General features: G+C 43.6%; 1 protein-coding gene across 3 annotated transcripts in view; it reads left to right on the forward strand.

Moving 5' to 3' along the window:
• rasal2 (RAS protein activator like 2) overlaps positions 1 to 20,580 on the forward strand; it is a 215,502-nt gene that overhangs the window by 42,899 nt on the left and 152,023 nt on the right. For 2 of the 3 annotated variants that reach the window (XM_007902995.2, XM_007902996.2), the window contains exon 1: positions 10,415 to 11,044. The exons of the other annotated variant lie outside the window; for it this stretch is intronic. In XM_007902995.2, coding sequence (XP_007901186.1) covers positions 10,504 to 11,044 — 541 coding nt within the window. In that variant the 5' untranslated portion in view covers positions 10,415 to 10,503. Of the gene's footprint in view, positions 1 to 10,414; positions 11,045 to 20,580 lie in introns of those variants that run through there. 3 annotated transcript variants of the gene reach the window in all.

Genomic DNA, 20,580 nt, shown 5'->3' on the forward strand with positions numbered 1-20,580 from the left:
TATGAATTTTATACATTTAAAAGAAAGATTCGGATGACTTTTGATTTTATTTTTTATAATAATAATCCTTGCATTTGATATAGCGCCTTATCACGTCTTTGAGATACCTCAAAGCGCTTCACAGGATATACTGTAAAGTGAATTGACTGTATATTTTGTGGCAGCCAATTGCACACAGTAGTGATCTACAAAGAGTTGGGGATTGAGTGACCAAATTATAATTTTTTTCTACTATTATTTCTTTTAAAAGGGAACAAAAAGTAAACTCTAGGTTTGGATCGAAGCTGGAGTATCTGTGAGTCTAATTCAGTCCAGAGGTTCAATAAGGTCCTGAGTTCAGCACAGCTTCTTATTTTATATACTAACTGCCAAATGTTGGAACCTTTTCTAAATAATGCTCTTCCTTCCTCTCCTAAAGCTTTATTTAGCTTACACTGGGGTGCAGTTTCACTGGCGCCATGGGGCCTGTGGAATTTTACCGATGTGACCATTATTCATGTGTCAGTCTGGACAGGGAGTGTCGACAGGCTATTTGATGAGGCTGGGCTACAGAGGTGACCAAACCCGATCCTGCCCTTGCCTGACATCTCCACAAATGGACAGCAGTCAGCTAACTTCTTTTTTCTTTCTTCCACTCCCTTCACTTCAACCCAAGGACCTGGAGTTCAATTATAGCACCAACTGCCCCTGCTGAAGTCAACAAAGTCATCACATACGCCACAGTGTTCAGTTTTACACCCAAAAGCAACTTTGTGAGATGCAGACTGATGTCACGTGTGATCTTGATTTCATCTGTTTCATGCTGCATTATATGGCGTGATATAATAAATGAATTAATGGAACTAATTAATGAGTTTAATGAATAATTAAACAATAACTATTGGTAACTGTTGGAGTGATGCTCCTGAGGAGAATATGTGAGGCCCCAAATTTAGTGCGTTCATCTCACAGGCGGGATGACCCGGGTTCAATTCCAGGGTGGGGAGAAAGCTTAGGCAAGTTTCCTTACTCCACACGCCTCTGTTTATCTACTAGTAAGTAGGAACCCGGTTGTTGGTTGGTTGGTGGTAATAATGGTCACTCATTCACGGCTGATTGTGGGACACTGCTGTGCGCAATTGGCTGCTGCATTTCATGCACAATACAGTTGATCCTCGTTACAATATATTCTGTGAAGCGCTTTGAGACGTCTCAACAACATGATAAGGCGCTATATCGAGTACAAGTATTATTTTAATATGAATGGTGGAAGCAGTCTATGATGTTACATCCTACATATTATACAATATGTCAAGATTTATACCTGCAAAAGCATGGCAAAAAGTGTAAGCGGTCCTTTCTTGATTTGGAGCATCTATGGTATGTGTGAGAGGCTGTATTGAGACTGGTCTTATAATCCATGCACTGGCATCATTAGTTTGGAGAATCCTGTTGTTTTCCAGTTTATAGAAAGCAGCAGGAGGCTCTGAGGTTTGTGCTTCATCTGTTCCGTTGGCTGCAAAGCATCTGTCTTCTCATTCGCAAACCTGTTTGGGAAGAGGCACAGAATTGTGTTCTTGCTGTTGAGCGGCTGCTCAAGGGAAATGAAGATACTTCCTGAATATAACCTGATGGAGTCATACGTGCCTTGAGCAGTATAGGGGCTCCATGTCTGATTTGAATGGGATATCCTGTTCAGTGGATATTAGATTAGTATTAGATTATTCACAATCTTACAAGTGGCTCCCTTGTCCACGCACCACTACGAACACATCTCCTATCCCCTCTTTTACACTAGTGGTACATCTGTACTAATACATTTGTGGCAGTGGCTGGAGCAAGAGTAGGCTTCTATAACCTCCCTCTTGAGGGAGGGGAAGAGTGTGTGTGTATTACATGTGTATTTATGCAGTGTTGGATGAGATTCTTGCTCAGGTTAACTACCCCCATTCTCTGGGTGACTATTTTGCTGCTGATTGGTGTCTAGGCCACACTTGAGGTAGCCTCTGAAAACAGCTGGTGGAGATGGGTCTGTACCCCTACTCGAGTCAGTGCTTTGAGTAGGGGAAAATATTGCATATTGAAAGAAGCTTGATTTGTCATTGGGATTTTCATTTGATGCAAATCTCTGAGGCATTGCAGGAAAATTCTGGTATGAATTTCTGGTATGAATGGTCACCTAATAATTAGAAGGTGCTGATGGTTTGGATAGTCCCTGATATCCCAGCAGATGTGTACTTTTCCAGAGGTCAAGTTTGGGAACTGTGTGTATCCTTCATTGGGTAAGTTCACTTTTATTAACACTATGACTCATTATTTCAGCAAAACTGTACATAATTCTGTTACTATGAGCTGTAATTGTGACACATACCAAATTAGAGAAGTATTGCCAGAAAATGGCAGTTTGTCAGTAGCTGAGCTGTGTGAAGAAACCATCTGTTCAGAGTTTACCAATCATTGCGAGTTAATAATTCATTGTTTCTGTGTTTGTATTAATCGCTGATTGGCATCCTGCGGGAGGCGTGCTGATGGCCAGCTCTGGTTGTGGTACAGTCAGGAATTCGCTGTTGTGCACAGGCAGTTTTGTTGGCTCCCAGAGCAAAATTAGCCCTGAAATCAGCTGCAGATTGAAACTCCCATTGGTTTTCATCCCAATACATTCTGTACTTTGCTGCCTGTTCAGGCAGACATCACAGTTCCCATAACACTATCTAGCCTTTCTACTGCCATCATCTCCCCACTTCCCTCTCCCCCTCTAGCCTCCATCTATCCTTCCCTCCACAGTTTTGATCCTGTCCCCCTCCTCTCTCATCTCCATCATTTCCCAAACAAAGCCCACCGCCTGCTCCTTCGATTCCATTCCCACCCCTTGCCTCACATCCCGGCTCCATCTCCATGACCCCTACTGATAAAATTTTCTCCGGCTCCACCCTCGATTCCTTGTGTTTGTTGTCCACCTATTGAGGTTTCGGACAAATGACCAATTAGTGAGTTGGGCTGGGTAGGGAGCTGGGTCTCCTTTGGGCTGAGATGGCCTGTTGGCAGAACTTGTAGGAGCATACAGAGGGCAGGAATTCTTCCCACGAGGTTCCTGTTAACCCTGCAAGCCAAAGATTTAACAAGATCGGGCGGTCCTAGCTGGATAAGCAGCAGGAAGCATGCTAGACAGGATTCTCAATGCCAAGTTATGTGGTTCTATACACATTCTTCGGTCTCACCAACTTGTGCCTAATGCTCTGAGCACAGGTTGTTGAGAGGAATCACTTGCCGTTTAATACAGTAAAACCAGTATCGAGCCAGTGTTGCATATTTTCTTGCCAGGTAATTCCTCGGGTGGTGGTTTTGGGGAATCCTTCCCAGGTCGTGCTTAGAAAAGTAAGTGGAAGTGCATTTTCCTGGTATTTGGAAGGGATTTGGCTTATGACTGTGTGACGTACCACAAAATCTGTGGGAAAACTACTGTTGGCAAGTATGGTCGCCTGCATTGCAGTGAAAATCTCGGGATAGACAAAAGGTTAAGTGACTGAACCAGAACAAATTCTAATTTGATAAACATTTGCTTCTCGCTGAATGTTGTTAAGAATTTACTTATTGAATTCAAACGTTGACAGATTTGTAACCAGAGTGCCAAAACATGTCATGCTTGGAATCGGATTTTACTTGGTTCATAATAGGACTTCACATGAAATATGTTGGCAAATCTTTGTCCCTTGGTCCCTTTCATCATTCATTGGTACAGCAGTTAAGATGAGCAAAACAAACCAGGAAAAGTATACCAAAGGGTTAACCAGACATCATAATTAGATGTGTGAAACATGCTGCTGTCTCTCAGTGATAAGCGGCAGTGTGGCCTGAATAGTTTCAGTGAGCTGCGTGATTCAAAACTGGGTAATGGTAGGAAAGCTTTTGCTGTGATAATGATTTTGTCTTGCAATGTTATGCTTGGAACAGGAATTAATAGTGAGTAGGATGTATTAAGTTGATAACATTTAACATTGGGTTTTACTTAGAGTTTTATTTAGATTTCAAAGCACTTTAAGATGTTTTCCTACGTGAAAGGCACTTTATACCAATACGCCACCGTTTACCGAGCAGTAAGTAGCGGTCGTTAGTCGATTGGCGGATCGCTTTCCGGGGGTAATAATCCCTTTATCTATAAAAAAAGATAATTTGGTCACTCAATCCACCACTGTTGTGAGACACTACTGTGTGCAATTTGCTGCCACATTTCACCCACAAGATATAGTCAATCCACTTTGCAGTATATTCTGTGAAATGCTTTGAGATGTCTCAACAACATGATAAGGGGCTATATCAAATGCAAGAATTATTATTATAAGTGCTGGTTGTTGTTATTGACCAGATTTGCATGTGCAACATGTGAAATTAACTCAGGTTCAAGCCTCGAGTTTGTCGAAGTCAAGAGCCACAAGATTATATTGCAGTGAAACGTGCCACTTACGATTTTAGTAAAATACACTTAACAAAATACATAGTACAGGAAACCTCACAAGAGGATGTCCAGCAGGATAGTGCATACCCAGTGCTGCACTGAGCTACACAGACCAGATCAGGACAGTTTGTGCTCTCAGTTGATGTTTGCTGGAGTTGGAAGAAGTAGGAGCACGACAAACTGGTGATGAAGCGGAAATTCTTAATCACTGTCCTGTCCTGTGACATCCCCATTATTATTGGGAAGTGCATGTGTGGATGTTGGACCACTTGGATGAGAATTGTTGTGACCTGTGGAGCCATTCCACAGTGTCTTCAGGGAGGGGGAGGAGAGAATATGGAAAAAGCTTCTTGCCTTGTGCTGCAGTTGCAGGGCAACTCTATTGTGTAACTGACTGTTGTGCTGCCACACGGGAGGTGATGTGTTCCCATGCATATGAACTTGCATTTGTCCGGCCACGTTTAATGAGGAAAGACTTCAAATGAGTGGTTTTCTTGAAAGACGCTAATTGAGTTGCGTCTTTGGACAGATGTTGCTTCTGTGGCTTTTCAGTGAACGAGAAAGAGGTGAGCGCCGAGTCGCAAGCAGCTGCCCTTTGTGAATTTTCCAATTATTTTTTTTCCATAAAGCACTCCAGGCATATGCTCGGGGAAAACAGTTGCACCCCCCGCTGTTCTTTAGAAGAAACACTTCAGAGGGTTGTTACTGTAAGCAGGTTGCACATTGAGGTCCTGTTTTCAGGAGATTCACTGTTGCTTCCTGGTCTGGCTTCACCATCCCAGTTCAACAAAATGAATGAGCATCTTTTTTGCTGGTTGATTGAAAAGCTTTTGATGTCAGCCTGGATTAGAGCAGCTGCTGTTTAAAAAGCTCCCTTCTCATTTCTACCCTCCTCTCCCTCCCCCAAAAGGTGGTGTTGTAAAGCAATACTTCACCGGACTCTGTAAAGCTCGGATGACACTTCTGAACAAAGCACAAGGCCGCTGAGAGAGAGAGAGAGCAAGAGCTTCTGTGTGAGTTTGTTACACAGAGAGATGTGCTTGATCTCGAACTGGCAACCCGTCTTTATCAACTGTAATTGTGGGTTTGTGCTGAAGAACTGAAGCATGTCATTTCAGCTGTAAAAGATGCTGTTTGTAAGGAGTCTCACGTAGGGGCATAATGGATCCATTTTCTGTTTAGAATTTTAATTGAGCTTCAGCATCCTAAATGTGAGCCAGTGGCAGTGAGTTTCAGCAACAATCTGATATTAATCAGCACTTTGTACCACAAGATCGTCTTGACGACGGGATAACAAATGCAAGGTTTATTATTATTATCCTCACCTGTGCACCAAAGTAATGTGGTCCCCAGTAATCCTCTTGGCAAAGAGGTTTCCAGAGCTGTTCAAAGGAATTTGGGACTCTTACCAGAGTGTTTCCCCCCCCCCCTCTCCATTCCTCTTTGTGCTTGTGGAGGAGGAGGATATGGCTCCTGGCAGTCTTGTGCTGGGCGTTTTGTGTGAGTGAGTTTTTAGTCAGCTCACAGTAAACAAGTGGTGTAGTGGGACTACGCTATTCAGTCTGTATTGTGTTCTTTACGTCTTGCTGCTGCAGTTTATTGGTAGCGCCGTCTGAAGCCACGGTTCGAGCTCTCAATCGGAAGCTTAACTTAAAGGCCACATGCTCTGTCCACTCTCTGAGACAATGAGAAATGAGGTTGAGTGTAAGGCACCAAAACTAAATCACTCCCATGTTGTTCGAAGCACTTCCTGTATGTGTTCAGTGTTTTTACATCGCTCTATGGCCAGGTGTATTTTTAGTCACTGCTTTTGTCAGACAGGCCACTGTCACAGGAAGTATACAAGTTGGGAAACAGATGGCAACTGTGATAAAAGAATAAAGGAACCCATATCCCTGGGCTGCTTTGTTTCCCTCTGATCTCTATTCCTTCAATAAAAAACAAATGCGGAAAGAAATTCCATTAATAACTTCACTCTTAACCTCTGCTCCTGACATTTGTTTCAACTGGGTTTGGTGCAGTTTCTGGAGGTTGATCTGAATAGGAGCTGGGAGTTGAGTGTGGAGGAGCGGAGTACAATATCAAACACAATGCTGTAATCCCAGTTTGCATTGATATTTCAAAAATAACAGCAGTAAATTCACCAAAGAAACAGCAGGATTGGAAATTCAGGTCAGTTGGCAGCTGAAAGGTAGGCTAGTGGTTCATGTGTGCGACGCTTGATCAGAACTCTTGCTATACTTTGCAGTCCTGTAATATATTGGTTAGAGCATTTGCCTCACAAGCGAGATTCATGGGCAGGACAAAACGTTGGCAAGTTTCCTTACTGCACATACCTTGTTTACTTAGAGGAGTAAGTAAGAACCCAGTTATTAGTGGATTGGCGGATTGCTTTTCTGGAGGTAATATTCCCCTCATAAAAAAATAATCACTCAGTCCACGACTGTTTTGGGACACTGCTATGCACAATTGGCTGCCGCATTTCACCCACAAAATATAGTCAATCCACTTTACAGTATATTCTATAAAGCGCTTTGCGACATCTCGAAGACTTGTTAAGGCACTATATCAAATGGAAGGATTATTATTGCCATGAAAAGCAGGTTTGCCAATCACTGGTCAGGTATTAGGTGGGAATGAGGAGAAGATTGTTGTGTTGGTGTGGGGGTGTTTAAGAGATGGTGGTTGGGGGAAGCATTGCTATCAGATCTCGAACTTCGGAAGCAAACTTTGCTGTGGTAAAACAAAGATTGCTCCCAGTTTGAGAAGATGTTCCAGTGATATGCTCTTTCAGTTCAGCAGGGAGGTCAGTCTATAATTAGAGGTCAGTGCTGAGGGGGGAGAAAAGAGAACAAGTAACAAGAACAAGAGTACCTATTTTAGTATTACAGGAAAGGGGAAGGAAAAAGAGAGAGTGAGTGTGAGTGTGTGATCTGTACAATGGAAAGCCAATCTTCTGTTTTTTTTATTCTAACCTAACTGCTTGTATTGCTGTGAACTGAGAGAGGTGGGGGAGACTGCAGCTTTCAGAGAAATGGTTAAAACTAAAGAATGGAGTGATTCCTTTAGTGGTCTGAAGGAATGTAACACACACAGAAGCCGAGTGTGTGAAACACCCACATGGCATGTACTGATCGTTGCTGTCTGACAGTGGATCGTGTGGAGTGGAGACCATGTGATTTTTTTTTGACGGAATGAAGGGAGAAACCATTCTGTGTGTACATGACTCTGGGCTATTCACATGCCATGCTGCTTCATTTCTCTGCCCCTCTGTGTGTGGGGGCGGGGCAGGGGTGGACGAAGAAATTTCTTATTTTTAAAACAAATTCTAGAACAAACGCCATTTCTGATAGGGGACTCACATTCAGTCCTGAAAACAGATTGAAAACAGCATGAAGATCTCAACCGTTGCCTCCTAGCGCAATTTGTGCCAGCACTAGTCATTCAACAACACCTCGACAGCTTGGAGATGGCAGGACAGACGTATGATGTTTCTGAGCTGCACAACACTAAATATCACCAGGGCATTTTCTCATACACCGTATTCACATCCACTCCTCAGTCTGCAGTAATACAGACCTACGAAGCTATTTCATTACTTTATGGTTAGAGTACTGGGAAATTTAGTTTTATTGATGCACTTTAAGCAGATTTTAAGCCTTGTTTAGGTAGAATTGTTAGTTTTACTGTGATAAAAAGGCAACAGGGTTGCAGGTACTGTACATGGTGGTAATTTCAGGAAGATGCTTATGCAGTCACATGAACTGATTTGCTTGGATTCTTTGTTGTTGTCATAAAAATACCTATTGACTTATCTTCAAATGATTGCATGTAAGTTGACATCCCACACACCCCCTCGGAAGGCGCTGGCTTGTGTTGGGGTACAGTTCATCAGTACCTGTTGAGAGCTCTGGTACTTGTTTTGTGTGTCAGTCCAGGTGGTGAGTGTCACCAATGTTGACGTGAGTCGTCAATGGATTTGGACACCAAGCTATCACCAGGTCTTGTTTAACTCGTCCATGGGAAGATGTTGCAAATAGTTTTGATTGATTGAGATGCAGTGGTGGGCTTGTGGCTTCTGACTGGATTTCTGGTTTGAATAAACTGCTGGACAAATCCAGAAAACGTAGAAGACGTCCATCTCCATTGTAATCCCCCCAACATGTAGTGAGTGGGAACTGAAGTGTCTGGTAGTCCTTTCACCTCTGGGTCAGAAGACTGTGGGTGTAAGCCCAAGTTAGAGACTTGGAGGTCACGGTCTAGGCTGACATTCCAGTGCAGTATTGGGGGGGAACCAGCCCTGACCAGCATGTGAGGCTGCTGGGAGCTTGGCACTCTACAACTTGCCACGAGGAATTGTTGGAAATAAGAAAGTGACAACAGGACTTCAGCTGCAGGGAAGTGCTTGTATCACTTATTGACTCGGGTCTCCTGTCCACCAGGGGGAGGATGGAAGATGCTGTTATTTAGCAGGAAATTTGCAGTGATAATGTGCTTGTGTCGTTTATTTGGTTACTGTGCATAATTTACTCTGTTTCTGAATGGACGTTTAGCTTTGCATATATGCTTCTAATAAACTCTCAAACAGTCCTGGTTTAAATTCGTACACTTAGCTCCCAGTGGCTTTGAGAGCAGACAAGTTGCATGGTGTGATACTAATCTTTGCAGTCCAGAAAAGACCCAGGGTCAATCCTTAGTCTGTGCCAAGCTGTCTGGGCTGGGTTGGTTGTCAGGTATTAGATATCATCCAGCTTCCCTGCATTAAGGAGGGGAGAGGGAAGGGCAATGCCAGCATCTCTAACAATGCAGCACACTCCTACCACTGCATTAAAGATTTCAGCCAAGAAACTTTGAGCTCAAGTTCCAACGTGGGACATGAACCCACAATCTTCTGAGACGAGATTGCTACCAACTGAGCTCAGTTGAATATTCAAACAAAACACATGACATGTGATATGACCACCCTCCCCCTTTGCTGCCTTTCTTCACAGTGTTACTGTCCAATTATGTTGTCTGGTAAAACCGGGCTGGGGGCGGGGGAGTTAAGCAGGTTCTCCTTGGAGCTGAACTGACTCCAAGGTGATATGTTTGGCAGCGAAATGTAGGAATCGAGCCAGCCCTCTGTGGCGGTCTCGATAGTCCGGTTCCTGACTAGGTAGGTCCTCAGTATACCAGGGCACTGCTGATGACAGCACAGCCTGGCTCATCGGAAGGACTTGGAAGAGCAGACCAGTCGCTGAGGGCGGGGAGTCATCCCACTCAGTTCCTGTTAACTCTGCAAGCCAAAGCATTAACGGGTAGGGTGATCCTAGCTGGACAAGCAATGGGAAAGCTTCCCTGACGAGATCAATGGCGAGCTATGTCGCTTTAGCTGGTTAGACTCCGGCTATACCCCAATGTAACTCTAGGGTCCCTAAACCTTGGCTCTTGCCAACCTGCGCCTGTTACTTTTTTCTGGGTGAGATTTCACTTCCAAAGTATTTCTCTCTCTGATGTACAGAAACTGCTGAAGGAGCTGTATCGGATGTTTGTGTTTTTCTCAAATGGGAAACGGATCTGTTACAGATATTCTGGGCGGTTAAGTCACCAAGCAGCCTGCACACCTACTAATTATCCAAATTCAGAAACATTTAGCATCGTGACAAACGGCGTTCTGCTATGTTGCTTTTCCCCTGATTGTTCTAAGCGCTGTGTGTTTCTAACTTAGTAGGTGATATTTTCAGAGCTTGGGTAGCATGTGTCTGAAATTTTATTGTTCCTGGGCCTGCTCAGATTTCTGTACTAGGTGCTTGTCCAAAGTTTAGGGGTAATTTTTTATGGTTATGATAAACACTGACAGCCCAGTCCTGGGGCTCTAACTAGAGTCTGTGGTTGTCTGAAACATTTCAAACCCAACATCCCTTCTCTTTAATATATCTCCAACGTCAAGCAGCAGCTTGACAGGAAGTGGTGGTGACAGTCGCTTGCAGTCTGCTCATCTAGCGCAATATCATAACCGTTTTTTACTCCAGACTGTGATGTTTGGTTAAATGACTGTACATACTCAGCAACAGTTTCTCCAGGTTTGAGAGATGAGTACGTTTAAAAATCAAATGTTCTCCCGTCGGGCCGAATTCAGGAGGACCCTGTCTGAGCCAGCTCACAGCTCTGGGAGCCCAGTCAGTTTATACAAGTGGCACAGACCTTCCAAGTCCAAATGGAAAGTGTACAAACGAACCAACTCGGAGCCTGCCAGGCCTATGGGGTCCTACAAGTGGCATTCCCCCTCCAGGCTTTCATGGAAAGTTAGTAAAAAAGTTTTGTCTGAAGAGCAGAATGTGGCTTCAACTGAGCAGGAAGAGTCAGGTGCTGCCATGTATCACCAACATTCGGAGAACCTCCTGGAAGAGCATCCCAGCGAAGCCGTGGCTAAACCGGCACCGATACCGTACAACCGATCGATCTCTGAACCAGGCTGCTCTTCGCAGGTCGAGAAACGAGCTCTGAGACAAGTGCACTCGGACGCAGAACAGAGAACGGATTTCATACGTGGCTTCTTTGCGAATGTTTCGAGACGGCTTTCAAGGATCCTGAGCCACAAAGAAGAGCCAAGTGCAGAGCTAGCGGAAGCAGGTAATGTAATCTGTCTGGAGAGGAGCTGAGGGAGACTCGCCTCAAAACATGTGCACTGGGTGTCTGAGCTTTAACATGATAGCTGGGCATAAATAACAACAGCTTAGCTTCAGAGTTTACAGCACCTTTCATTTAAAATTTTCCTTTTTTCACGTCTCTTCTGAAGACCTTTCTTTTCGACCGTGCCTTTGGTCACCTTCCTCCCCCTCCCCCTGGCTTGGTCCTGTTACTGTGAAGTGCTCTGAGACACCGTCCGGCGTGGAGAGCGCTATATAAGTCCAAGTTGTTGTTAAAAGAAACATTTCAAAGCACTTTACAGAATAAAACTCATCAAAAATGAAGTGAAAGTTCTGGAGACACATGTGCCAACACCCTACAGATAATGAGATGAGTAGCATTCAATTTGAATTTGTGGGATGAATTTAGATGAGTGTAAGTGAAGATCACTGGGAGGAAATCACTTTTCAGGGACAAGGGAGAGGCTGAATGGATCAGATGATATGTATCTGAGGGATACTGATGCTTAACTTGTCTCAAGGTCGTGATAAGGTGCTATATTAAATGCAAGGATTATTATTATTATATTGTATGATTTGTTGTAACCTACTAACTGCATCTATTCCCCCAACTCGCTTGCTGTAATTACTTATTGTCCCCGATCACCCCAGTCCTTGCCAGACTACACTGACTACCTATCCCAGAGAGGAGCGATTTCAAGATCCTCACCCCTGTATTCAAGTCCCTGCACTCCTCTGCATCCCCCCACCTCTCTGACCTCTCTCCTCAAAACAGTACCCGTTGCCTTCATTCCCGGGTCTGGCCTCCTCCTCGTCCCCCGAGTCCTCCGCTCCACCCTTGGAGGCCGTGCCTTCAGCCACTGTGTCCCGAGGCTCTGGAACTGCCTTCCTCACTCCCTTCGTCTCGCTCCCTCCCTTCCCATTTTCAGGTCTCTGCTGAAGACCTTTCTTTTCGACTGCGCCTCTGGTCACCTTCCATCGCTCCCCCTGGCTCGGTCCCGGGATCCATTACTGTAAAGCGCTCTGAAAAGCCGTCCGGGGTGGAGGGCGCTATGTAAATCCAAGTTGTTGTTGTTGTATTAGTACATTACAAACCAGTCAGGTTGAAAGTGAGATCTAATGATAGATTATTCCTCAGTCACACAGTGAATCTGCAGCTTATGATGCATTGTGCCTGATTTTAAGGGTAGAGTTTTTTTTACATTGGATTAATAAACTTGAGTAGTGGGATTTAGGATAATTGTAGCTGGGGAAGTGTATTTTGATTTGATGTCTTTTTAACATAGCAGTTACCACAGTAACGGGCGATAAGGTTGAATTCTGTTTGTGTTGGATTCCAAATCCTATCTGAGTGGTTTTAGAGTTTCGTAAGCTTGCTTATGAAGAAATACTTCTCTGCTAGCATACTGGGCTTGGGAAGCATATAATGTGTCTGTGTTTATTTAGCATTGCTGCCTAAAATTGAGAAGCGATTACAGTAAGGGTTGATTTCAGTTGTACTGTTTATTTATAAAAGGTTCATAAAAGGTATGAGATAGCTCTATCATAGTGGAAAACGTTTAGGATGATCTGAGGTCCTGCAAAAGGTGGGAACAGCTTCACCGAAGGTTCATCACTACTTTGGTTGCTGGTGCACATACGTGTTGTAGTTTTCCGGCTTTTAAACCCCAAGCGTCATTGTTTTTGTGGCTGACTACAGTAGTGCATGTTTTGGTGGTGTTTTCTTTCCCTGGGTGCCTGTACCCCTTTAAGCAGGTGTACCTTATTGCCCAGTAAGGCCAAACCAGGATTAAGATTTAAAACTTGCATTTACAAATGTGTTGTTTGTCTTTGGCAGATTAATGTGCTCTGTCAGTTGTTTGGAGCTCTGGTGTGTTGTTACAGTATCACTCCTTCATCAGCAGAACTGTCAATGTTCCCTAAGCAAGGATTTGCACAGAAAGCAGACTGGGTTTAGTAAAGTGTGTCAGATTGGAATGATGTGATAGCAAACGGTACTTTATCCATCTCCAAAGGTGACCTCTGATAGCTGCTGCAGCTCAGCACAGAGCACAGCAGATTTACTTGTGCAGTAAGCATCTGTTTTTTTTTAACTGATCCTATAATCTCTTGCTAGTGAAGTGCACAGGGAGGGACATTTTACAAAGACAGTATTCCAAAGAAGGTACAGCATGGAAACAGGCCATTCAGCCCATCAATCTAGATATTTATACTCCACACGTCTCCACCCATTCCTTGACTCCCTCCCACACCCTTCTATCTTCCTCTCCCTAATGTGAAGGTCTAGCTTCCTCTTAAATGCATCTATACTATCAACCACCGCTTCAGGCAGCAAGTTCCACAATCTAACCACCCTCTGTGTGAAGTAATTCCTCCCAAATTATCGTTTAGATCCCCTCACCGCTATCTTATATTTGTGTTTCATGGTTATGACTTTGCATCGAGTGGAAACAGACTATTTTAGATAGTAATAATCCTTGATTTGATAGTCTTGTCATATTGTTGAAACATCTCAAAACATTTCACAGGAAATTTAGTCTAAAGTGCAATGATTATGTGTATGTAGGTAAACTGGCAGCCAATTTGCACACAGACACGAATGGATGTCCACAAATAAACATGCATGGTTGACCAAATTCTTTCTGGAGACTGTTGGGCAGAACATTTGTTACGTAACCAAATTTAACTACTTTATGCAGAGTGTGGTGAATATGTAGAACAGATTGCCACAATGGCAAGTACTATTGATAATTTTAAGAAATACCTATATGTGGTGGTGAAAATTGGAGGTATATGCAAGAGAGAATCAGCGATGATATTCTAGAAAATGGGATGGGTTAAATGGAATCTAATTATCTTCTGCATTCTGTGTTCAGAAACAACAATAACAAAATTACATTTGTATAGCACCTTTCATGTTGGGAGGATGTCCCAAAGCGCTGGGCAATCAGTTTTTTGGACCTGAGCTGGGAGTCGGAATGGGGGAGGGCAAAGAGCAAGGGGGGGAAGGAGGGTGATTGAAGGCACAGTGGAAGAGAAGGGTATTGAGATGGGTCTTTAAGGAGGCAAGGGAAGGGGCGAGGTGAAGGGATTGCGGAATGGAGTTCCAGAGGATGAGGGCAGAGTGGCAGAAGGCCCGCCCGCCAATGGTGAAATATAGAAGGATTCACCACAAAACAATGTAATTAGAATCTCGTCGCCTTCATGTCAAAAGAACTTTTCAGTGTTAACTGACAGACTGCTGTCTACTGTATGGAACTGATGTATTTGTTTGGAAAGAGGCAAATCCGTCATACAGACAGCTAGCTGTCTGCAATGAAGTGAGGAATATGTTGTATAGAAATGTAAACTACAAGGCTAGAATTGTATTATTCATGAGTTGATCCTGTCACAATATCTTTAGGCCAACTGTACATCAAGGGTCAGGGGTCTGACAGATGCCTCATTTATACTGACAACTGAAGGTTGGAGCCAGCCCGATGTTTGACTGATAGTGATTGATGTGTACATGGGAAATTCGTTGTTGGTCCAAGGAGAGGGGAAAAGGCTACACCCATTTTGGAAACATTTCACATTGGGATCAACTGGGAAGCAGGGCAGGATGATTGCTGTAAACAAATATGGAATCTGTACAGCAGGTCAATCAGCATCTGAAAGAGAAAGCTAGGCTCACGTTTTCCATGAGACTCTTTGTCATAACTGTGGTATTTTATGTATTTGCTAATGAATGATCTGTTGAAAGTGACATTTTTTTTGAAGTGGCTGGTGCTTTCATTAGTTCTTTGGCCAGGCCTGACCTGTTTCAGTAACTGTGTTGAAAACATTTTCTTTGGCCTCTTACTCCAAAACGTTCTATTTTTGTAGGAAGCTGGTGTAAGCAGCAACTCTGCATGTAGTTTAGTCTGGGGGTCACCAGATGTATTATAATAATAATAATCCTTACATTTGGTATAGCATCTTTTCACATTTGGAGAACGTCCCAAAGCTATGTGCAGTATTTGTATACGAATGCTTTAAGCCAACTCGAAGACGTGATACAATGTTATCTCAAATGCAAGGATTATTAGTATTAAGGGTGGTACCTTCGACAATGGAGCACACTCCAGCATTGCATTAGAACGTGAGCGTAGACAATATGGGTTCGAAGTCCTGATATAACCTTACTCAGCGGCAAGAATGCAACCAACTGAGCCGGGTTGATAACTATAATGTGTGATGGGGGAGGGGGGGGGTGAGGAGAGGGGGAAGGAGAGGTCAAATCTGTAAGCAAGAATTTGGACATTGGAATGCAAAAATGCTCCTTCAGCAGGGAAGGGATTCTGTTCTCCATTTTGTGTTCCAGAATCACATCTGTCAGCCAAAGCAAAACTAAATGAACTTAACATTGAGTCCATGGCACGAGAGCTAAGGCTCAAAATTGCACCACTTATGAAACTCAAAGGAAATGATGCACTTTGAGATGTCTGTAAGTTCTATTGAAAGTACGTAGAATGTTTCACTCCGTTCTCATCTACTTTTCTCGGGCAAAGCCTTTTAATGCATGAGATCAGTGCCGATGCAGCTCTCTCAGATATCTTGTTATGAATCCACAGTTGCGTAATCACTGAACTGTTGGATCATTTCCCCTCTTTTCATATTTCGTTGATGGTGATTGTGCAGTGACAGCTCAGTTGCGTGACTGCTGAGGTGATGAAATCAGTTGTCTGAGTTTATTTTAGTGCCTTGATTCTTGCTGATGACTTCCTGTTTCCATGGTTAACTGAATGGCTGCTCTGGTTGGTGTGAAGAACAAAATAACAAGTGCTGTGCACAGTGATATGGAAGTGAAATTGGCTCCTGGAATCTCCTCTTAAAGCTACAATATATTCTGGGAGATTAGCCGAGGAAGAGCATCATTGAATGATGATGATCCTTCCCACTGCAGTGTTTCCTAGGTGGAGGAACTCTATTCTGGTCAGAGTTTGAGCAGGAATTCACATTGTGTACAAGATGCTATCCTGCGTGTGTTTGAGTCTGTGTGTGTCCGTATCTGCGCGCATGTGTGTGTGTATGCGAGCGTGTGTATACACTCTCCAGCGTGTGCTAACACTCTCTAGTGAGAGAGTGCACATTCCAGTTCCAGACACAGGAAAATGTCCATGCCTAGGTGGCAGACACATGTGTCTGGTTTGAATAGTCTTAAGCATGGTGATGAATTTCTGCATATGTCTGACCAAAAATATAATCTGTGTCTCTTATCTCTAACAAGCTATTTCGGTTCATACCCCAGCTCAGGTGCCCAGTCAGCATTGTTAAGAGCTTTGAGATGTCGTCGTCCTGACATAAAAGGCACAATGCAAATGTAAATTATATTGTAATTGCTCCCCCTCAAAGTGTTGAACTGAGATAGTAAACTGTTAAATATATTATAAGCTATGGCAGTGAATGCAGAAGCTTGGTGTAACCTGTTTTCCTTGTCACTAAGCCACGGGCCCCTCCTGCAAGCTGACTGAGTGTATTGATTCCAAAAGTGGATGCGGATGATGCTCCTAATCAGGTCGGGAGCAAGTGCAGAGCTTGCTCTCTGATATTATGCAGATTTTGAACATTTTTGTTACAAATATGATTTCAGTAATGGGTTAGGACATGGGGAGCGGCCCCACATTCACAAGAACATGGCAATGAGAACACAGTGTTTTATCTTCTCTTGCTCCAGCACTGTTAATATTTGAATCAGTCATCTTTCACCCTCCATCATCCTCCTCATCTCCCCGTTCTCCCACCCCAAGCGCTAACAAGCTGTGACCACTGAGTATTTTGTTTCCATCAAACGGGAGAGAAAAGTTATTGAATCAAAAAAGGTTAGGGGGCTGCCACTGAGCTCAGTCAGAGTACAAGCAGAGGCACTCCATAGAACTTGAAAAGCACTGGATAGGCGGGGAGTGGGGGTGGTTCCTTCTTATTTATCGTGTTACTCAGATGAAAAATATCTGCTAGGGTGCAGTATGAGAGGACATGCCCCAGGAGAAGGACAGAATAACCACCTAACTTCTGGACAGAAGGGAGGGGAGAAAAAGCAACAGGAANTTTTTACTCAATGTAAAATATTGTTTAAAGCATTGTTTAAAAGTATGTTAACTTCCTGTATGAGGCTTCCAATAGGGGTTAGNTTTTTAGTACATAATTCACTAACAATATCCTCCGTGTCATCCTTTCCACTTTGAATGTGGTTATTTAAAGACACTGAAACTCGTTTTGTTTCTCATGCCAATTGACTACAGGATATTGTTGAGAAGAGTCTATGTTGTTGTGGTAGAGAGGCTCATTGCTTGGCTCACAGCTACAAGTGGAGGCCAATGAGTCACTGGAATACTCTCTCACTTTAACACTGTGAAGCCATGTGGTTCAGACATCACTGACACAATCAGAGAAGCTCGGATTTCATCTTTTGTAGCATTTGGCAAAATTATGTTGTGGGTGTAACGGTTCCTGGCAAAAGCTCCCATCTGCTGCTGAGAATCTGTTGAATGATGTTAGAAAAGTTTACTAATTTTATCACTATGTTTTCTCTGCCTATTTTTAGCCTGCCCATTCCTGTCTTCTCTGAAGGTCGTTTCTTTTGTCCTGGGTGTTGCAGCCGCCAACCAATGTGCCGGTTGCCCTCACCCCCAGTACCTCTCTCGGCCCCAAGTCCCCATCAATAATAATACTAATAATCCTTGCATTTGATATAGTGCCTTATCATGTCTTTGAGATGTCTCAAAGCGCTTCATAGAATGTACTGTAAAGTGAATCGACTGTATATTTTGTGGGCAAAACGGGGCAGCCAATTGCGCACAGCAGTATCCCACAAACAATCGTGGATTGAGTTACCACATTGTTATTTTATTTATCTTTTGAGGGCTTATCACCCCTGGAAAGCGATCCACCCAGTGACTAACAACCAGGTTCCTACTTACTGCTAGGTAAACAAAGGCATGTGGAGTAAGGAAACTTGCCTAAGGTTTTGCGCTGCACGGGAATCCAACCCAGGTCCTCTCGCTTACGAGGTGAGTGGTCTAACCAACATGCTACAGGACTATCTGATCAGCCCATCATCCAGGGAGCCTTTTGATTGGAACCCTGGCTTATTCCCACCCCTTCCCCTTTTAGATGGTCTGCAGACATTAGAAATGTTTAAAGATATCTGAACAAGTCATGTTCTTCAGTGAAGTTTTGCTCTGTCACTCATAGTGTTTTGTGTATGGGAACATAGTGGGTTGATTTTCTCCCAAATGCACATCATCTAATCTATCAAAAACATGTATTCAATCCCAATTTTCCTCAGACTTGTTTTACTGCATGCTGCTTGCCAGAAATTTGCTTTAAATGCAACCCAGTAGATTAAATGCACATGCTTTAGTGTTTTTCTCCTCCAAGGTTCCCACTAATGCTCAGTATTTCTGGCTCTAGTCTGAATTTGGGGAAACTCTTATGTGGAGAATGGTGGAGTGGAATCTGCAAAGTATTCCACTGGGGCTCAGCAGAGCAGTGCACTGGGCACACGCCACCTCTGCTCAGCATCTTCTTAAATCAGCAGATGGTTTGAGTTACAATCGGAGTGACCACACACTCCAGTCGTTTTGTCAGTGTATTTTACTGACGAGCAAAATGGAGACTGCCGGAGTGAGCTTGACAATTCCATTGTTTCTTTATTGTTTTTACAGGCTTTCAAAGTCAAACTGGTGCCACCTAACCTTTTGCTTTTTCTGCTGCTCTTTTCAACCTTGGAGATGCACTGCACTCTGCATCTTGGTCCTTCACTGAGGTCTTAATAAAAGCAACTTGTGACCTTGAGAGAAATGTTGGAATTTATGAGACTGGACGTCGTCAGAGGCACATCACACTTCTCCTTCACGCCTCGGGTCAGGGTAGAGATGGACAGTTATTGCTCAGGTGGATGGAATGTAATCTGTAAGAGTGAGGTGAACAGACTTGGACCAGTACTGGGGAAGGAGCGCATATATATCACTGAACCTCTGCTAATCTCAGCACCTCGTGGTTGTCTCACTCAGAGAGGAGATGGAAATGTCACACTAATAGAGGAGGCAGTGCTGTGAAGCAGAGGACAATTTACATTCAATCTAACCCGTGCTTTTTTTCCCTGATATTAACTCAAAACTGTTTGCACTGTCCAGTACAGAAATCTCAAATCTGCAAATTCATGCTCATAATTTCTCTCTTATTTCTCATTGAAATCACAGATTTGAACCAGTTTGCATTGTTTGATTGCAGTCCAGACTGCTGCACATGATCAGTGGGTCAGCTTCACATGATTTACTATGAAGTGTAGCAACTGTGTATTTGTATGCAGTTTTTTTTAACCTTGTGGAAATGTTGGCTGGGACACCGGAATAAACTTGAATATGCTATGTGATCTTTAATGTTTACCTGAACAGGCAGGCAGGACATTGGTTTAACGTCTCATGAAGGATGGCACCTTTGATAATTTAGTACTCACCCAGCACTACATTGGAGTGTCAACCTAGACTTTAAACTCAAAGTCCTGACTTAGGGGTTGAACACACAATCTTCTGACTCAGAGGTGAGTGTGCTACCAATTGAGACAGACTGACACCCACACAGTGTTGGCCTGGGTACTGTCGAAAACTAAACGGATGCCAAGAAAGCATTGAAATACTCCAATTATCGTGCTGGTTTGCGAACTATTGAAGTCTGTGTGTGTGTCATAGCTAGTTGTTCGAAGGTCAATACATTCTAGGGAAAAAGCTTTCTTGGATTGATGTCCCAGGTTGATGTGCATGCATCAACTAACAGGACTTAGGTAGACCATTGGATAAGGAGAGGCGGAAAAACTGTTTCTTAGCGGACTAATTTTAAATCGCCCATTTTTTCCTCCACCTCCTGAAGGCATTGATTCTTCTTGCACTGGTTCTTCTGGTGGGATTCTGGACAGCGAGTGTTGACAGACTATTTACTGTGGAGGGTTTCAGAGCTGAACCTAACCCTGTCCTTGCTGAACATCCACGGATGCACACCCAGGCGGTCCCAGAGTAGAGTTTGGCAGTGGGAACTCTGGCTAAATGTACTTTCCCACAACATACCCCAGGGATAAAATCGGGGTCAATTGTAGCCCAAACTGCTGCCTTGAGTGAGATAGCTAACTGCATGAACTGGAATATTCTGTTTTTTATGACATTAACACACTGGATGATACCTTCACCTATGAATAAATACAAAGCAGTATATTTTTGTGCAGGAATTTCTACTGAATCTGAAAATGCTTTTTTGCAGAGAGCAAAATAGTGCAGCAAACACCGACAAAATACATTTGTATAGTGCCTTTCGCATTGGGAGGACGGCCCAAGGCGCTGGACAGACAGAGTTTTGGACCTGAGCTAGGGGTTGGATCGGGGAAGGTGGAGGGCAGAGGGGGGAGGCAGTGAAGCAGGGTGATCGAAAGCACGGTCGAAGAGGAGGGTCTTGAGATGGGTTTTGAAGGAGGCAAGCGAGGGGGTGAGGTGGAGGGACTACGGGATG

Source organism: Callorhinchus milii, unplaced genomic scaffold (assembly GCF_018977255.1).
Source record: "Callorhinchus milii isolate IMCB2004 unplaced genomic scaffold, IMCB_Cmil_1.0 Scaffold5, whole genome shotgun sequence".
In the NCBI taxonomy this organism is placed as follows: Eukaryota; Metazoa; Chordata; class Chondrichthyes; order Chimaeriformes; family Callorhinchidae; genus Callorhinchus; species Callorhinchus milii.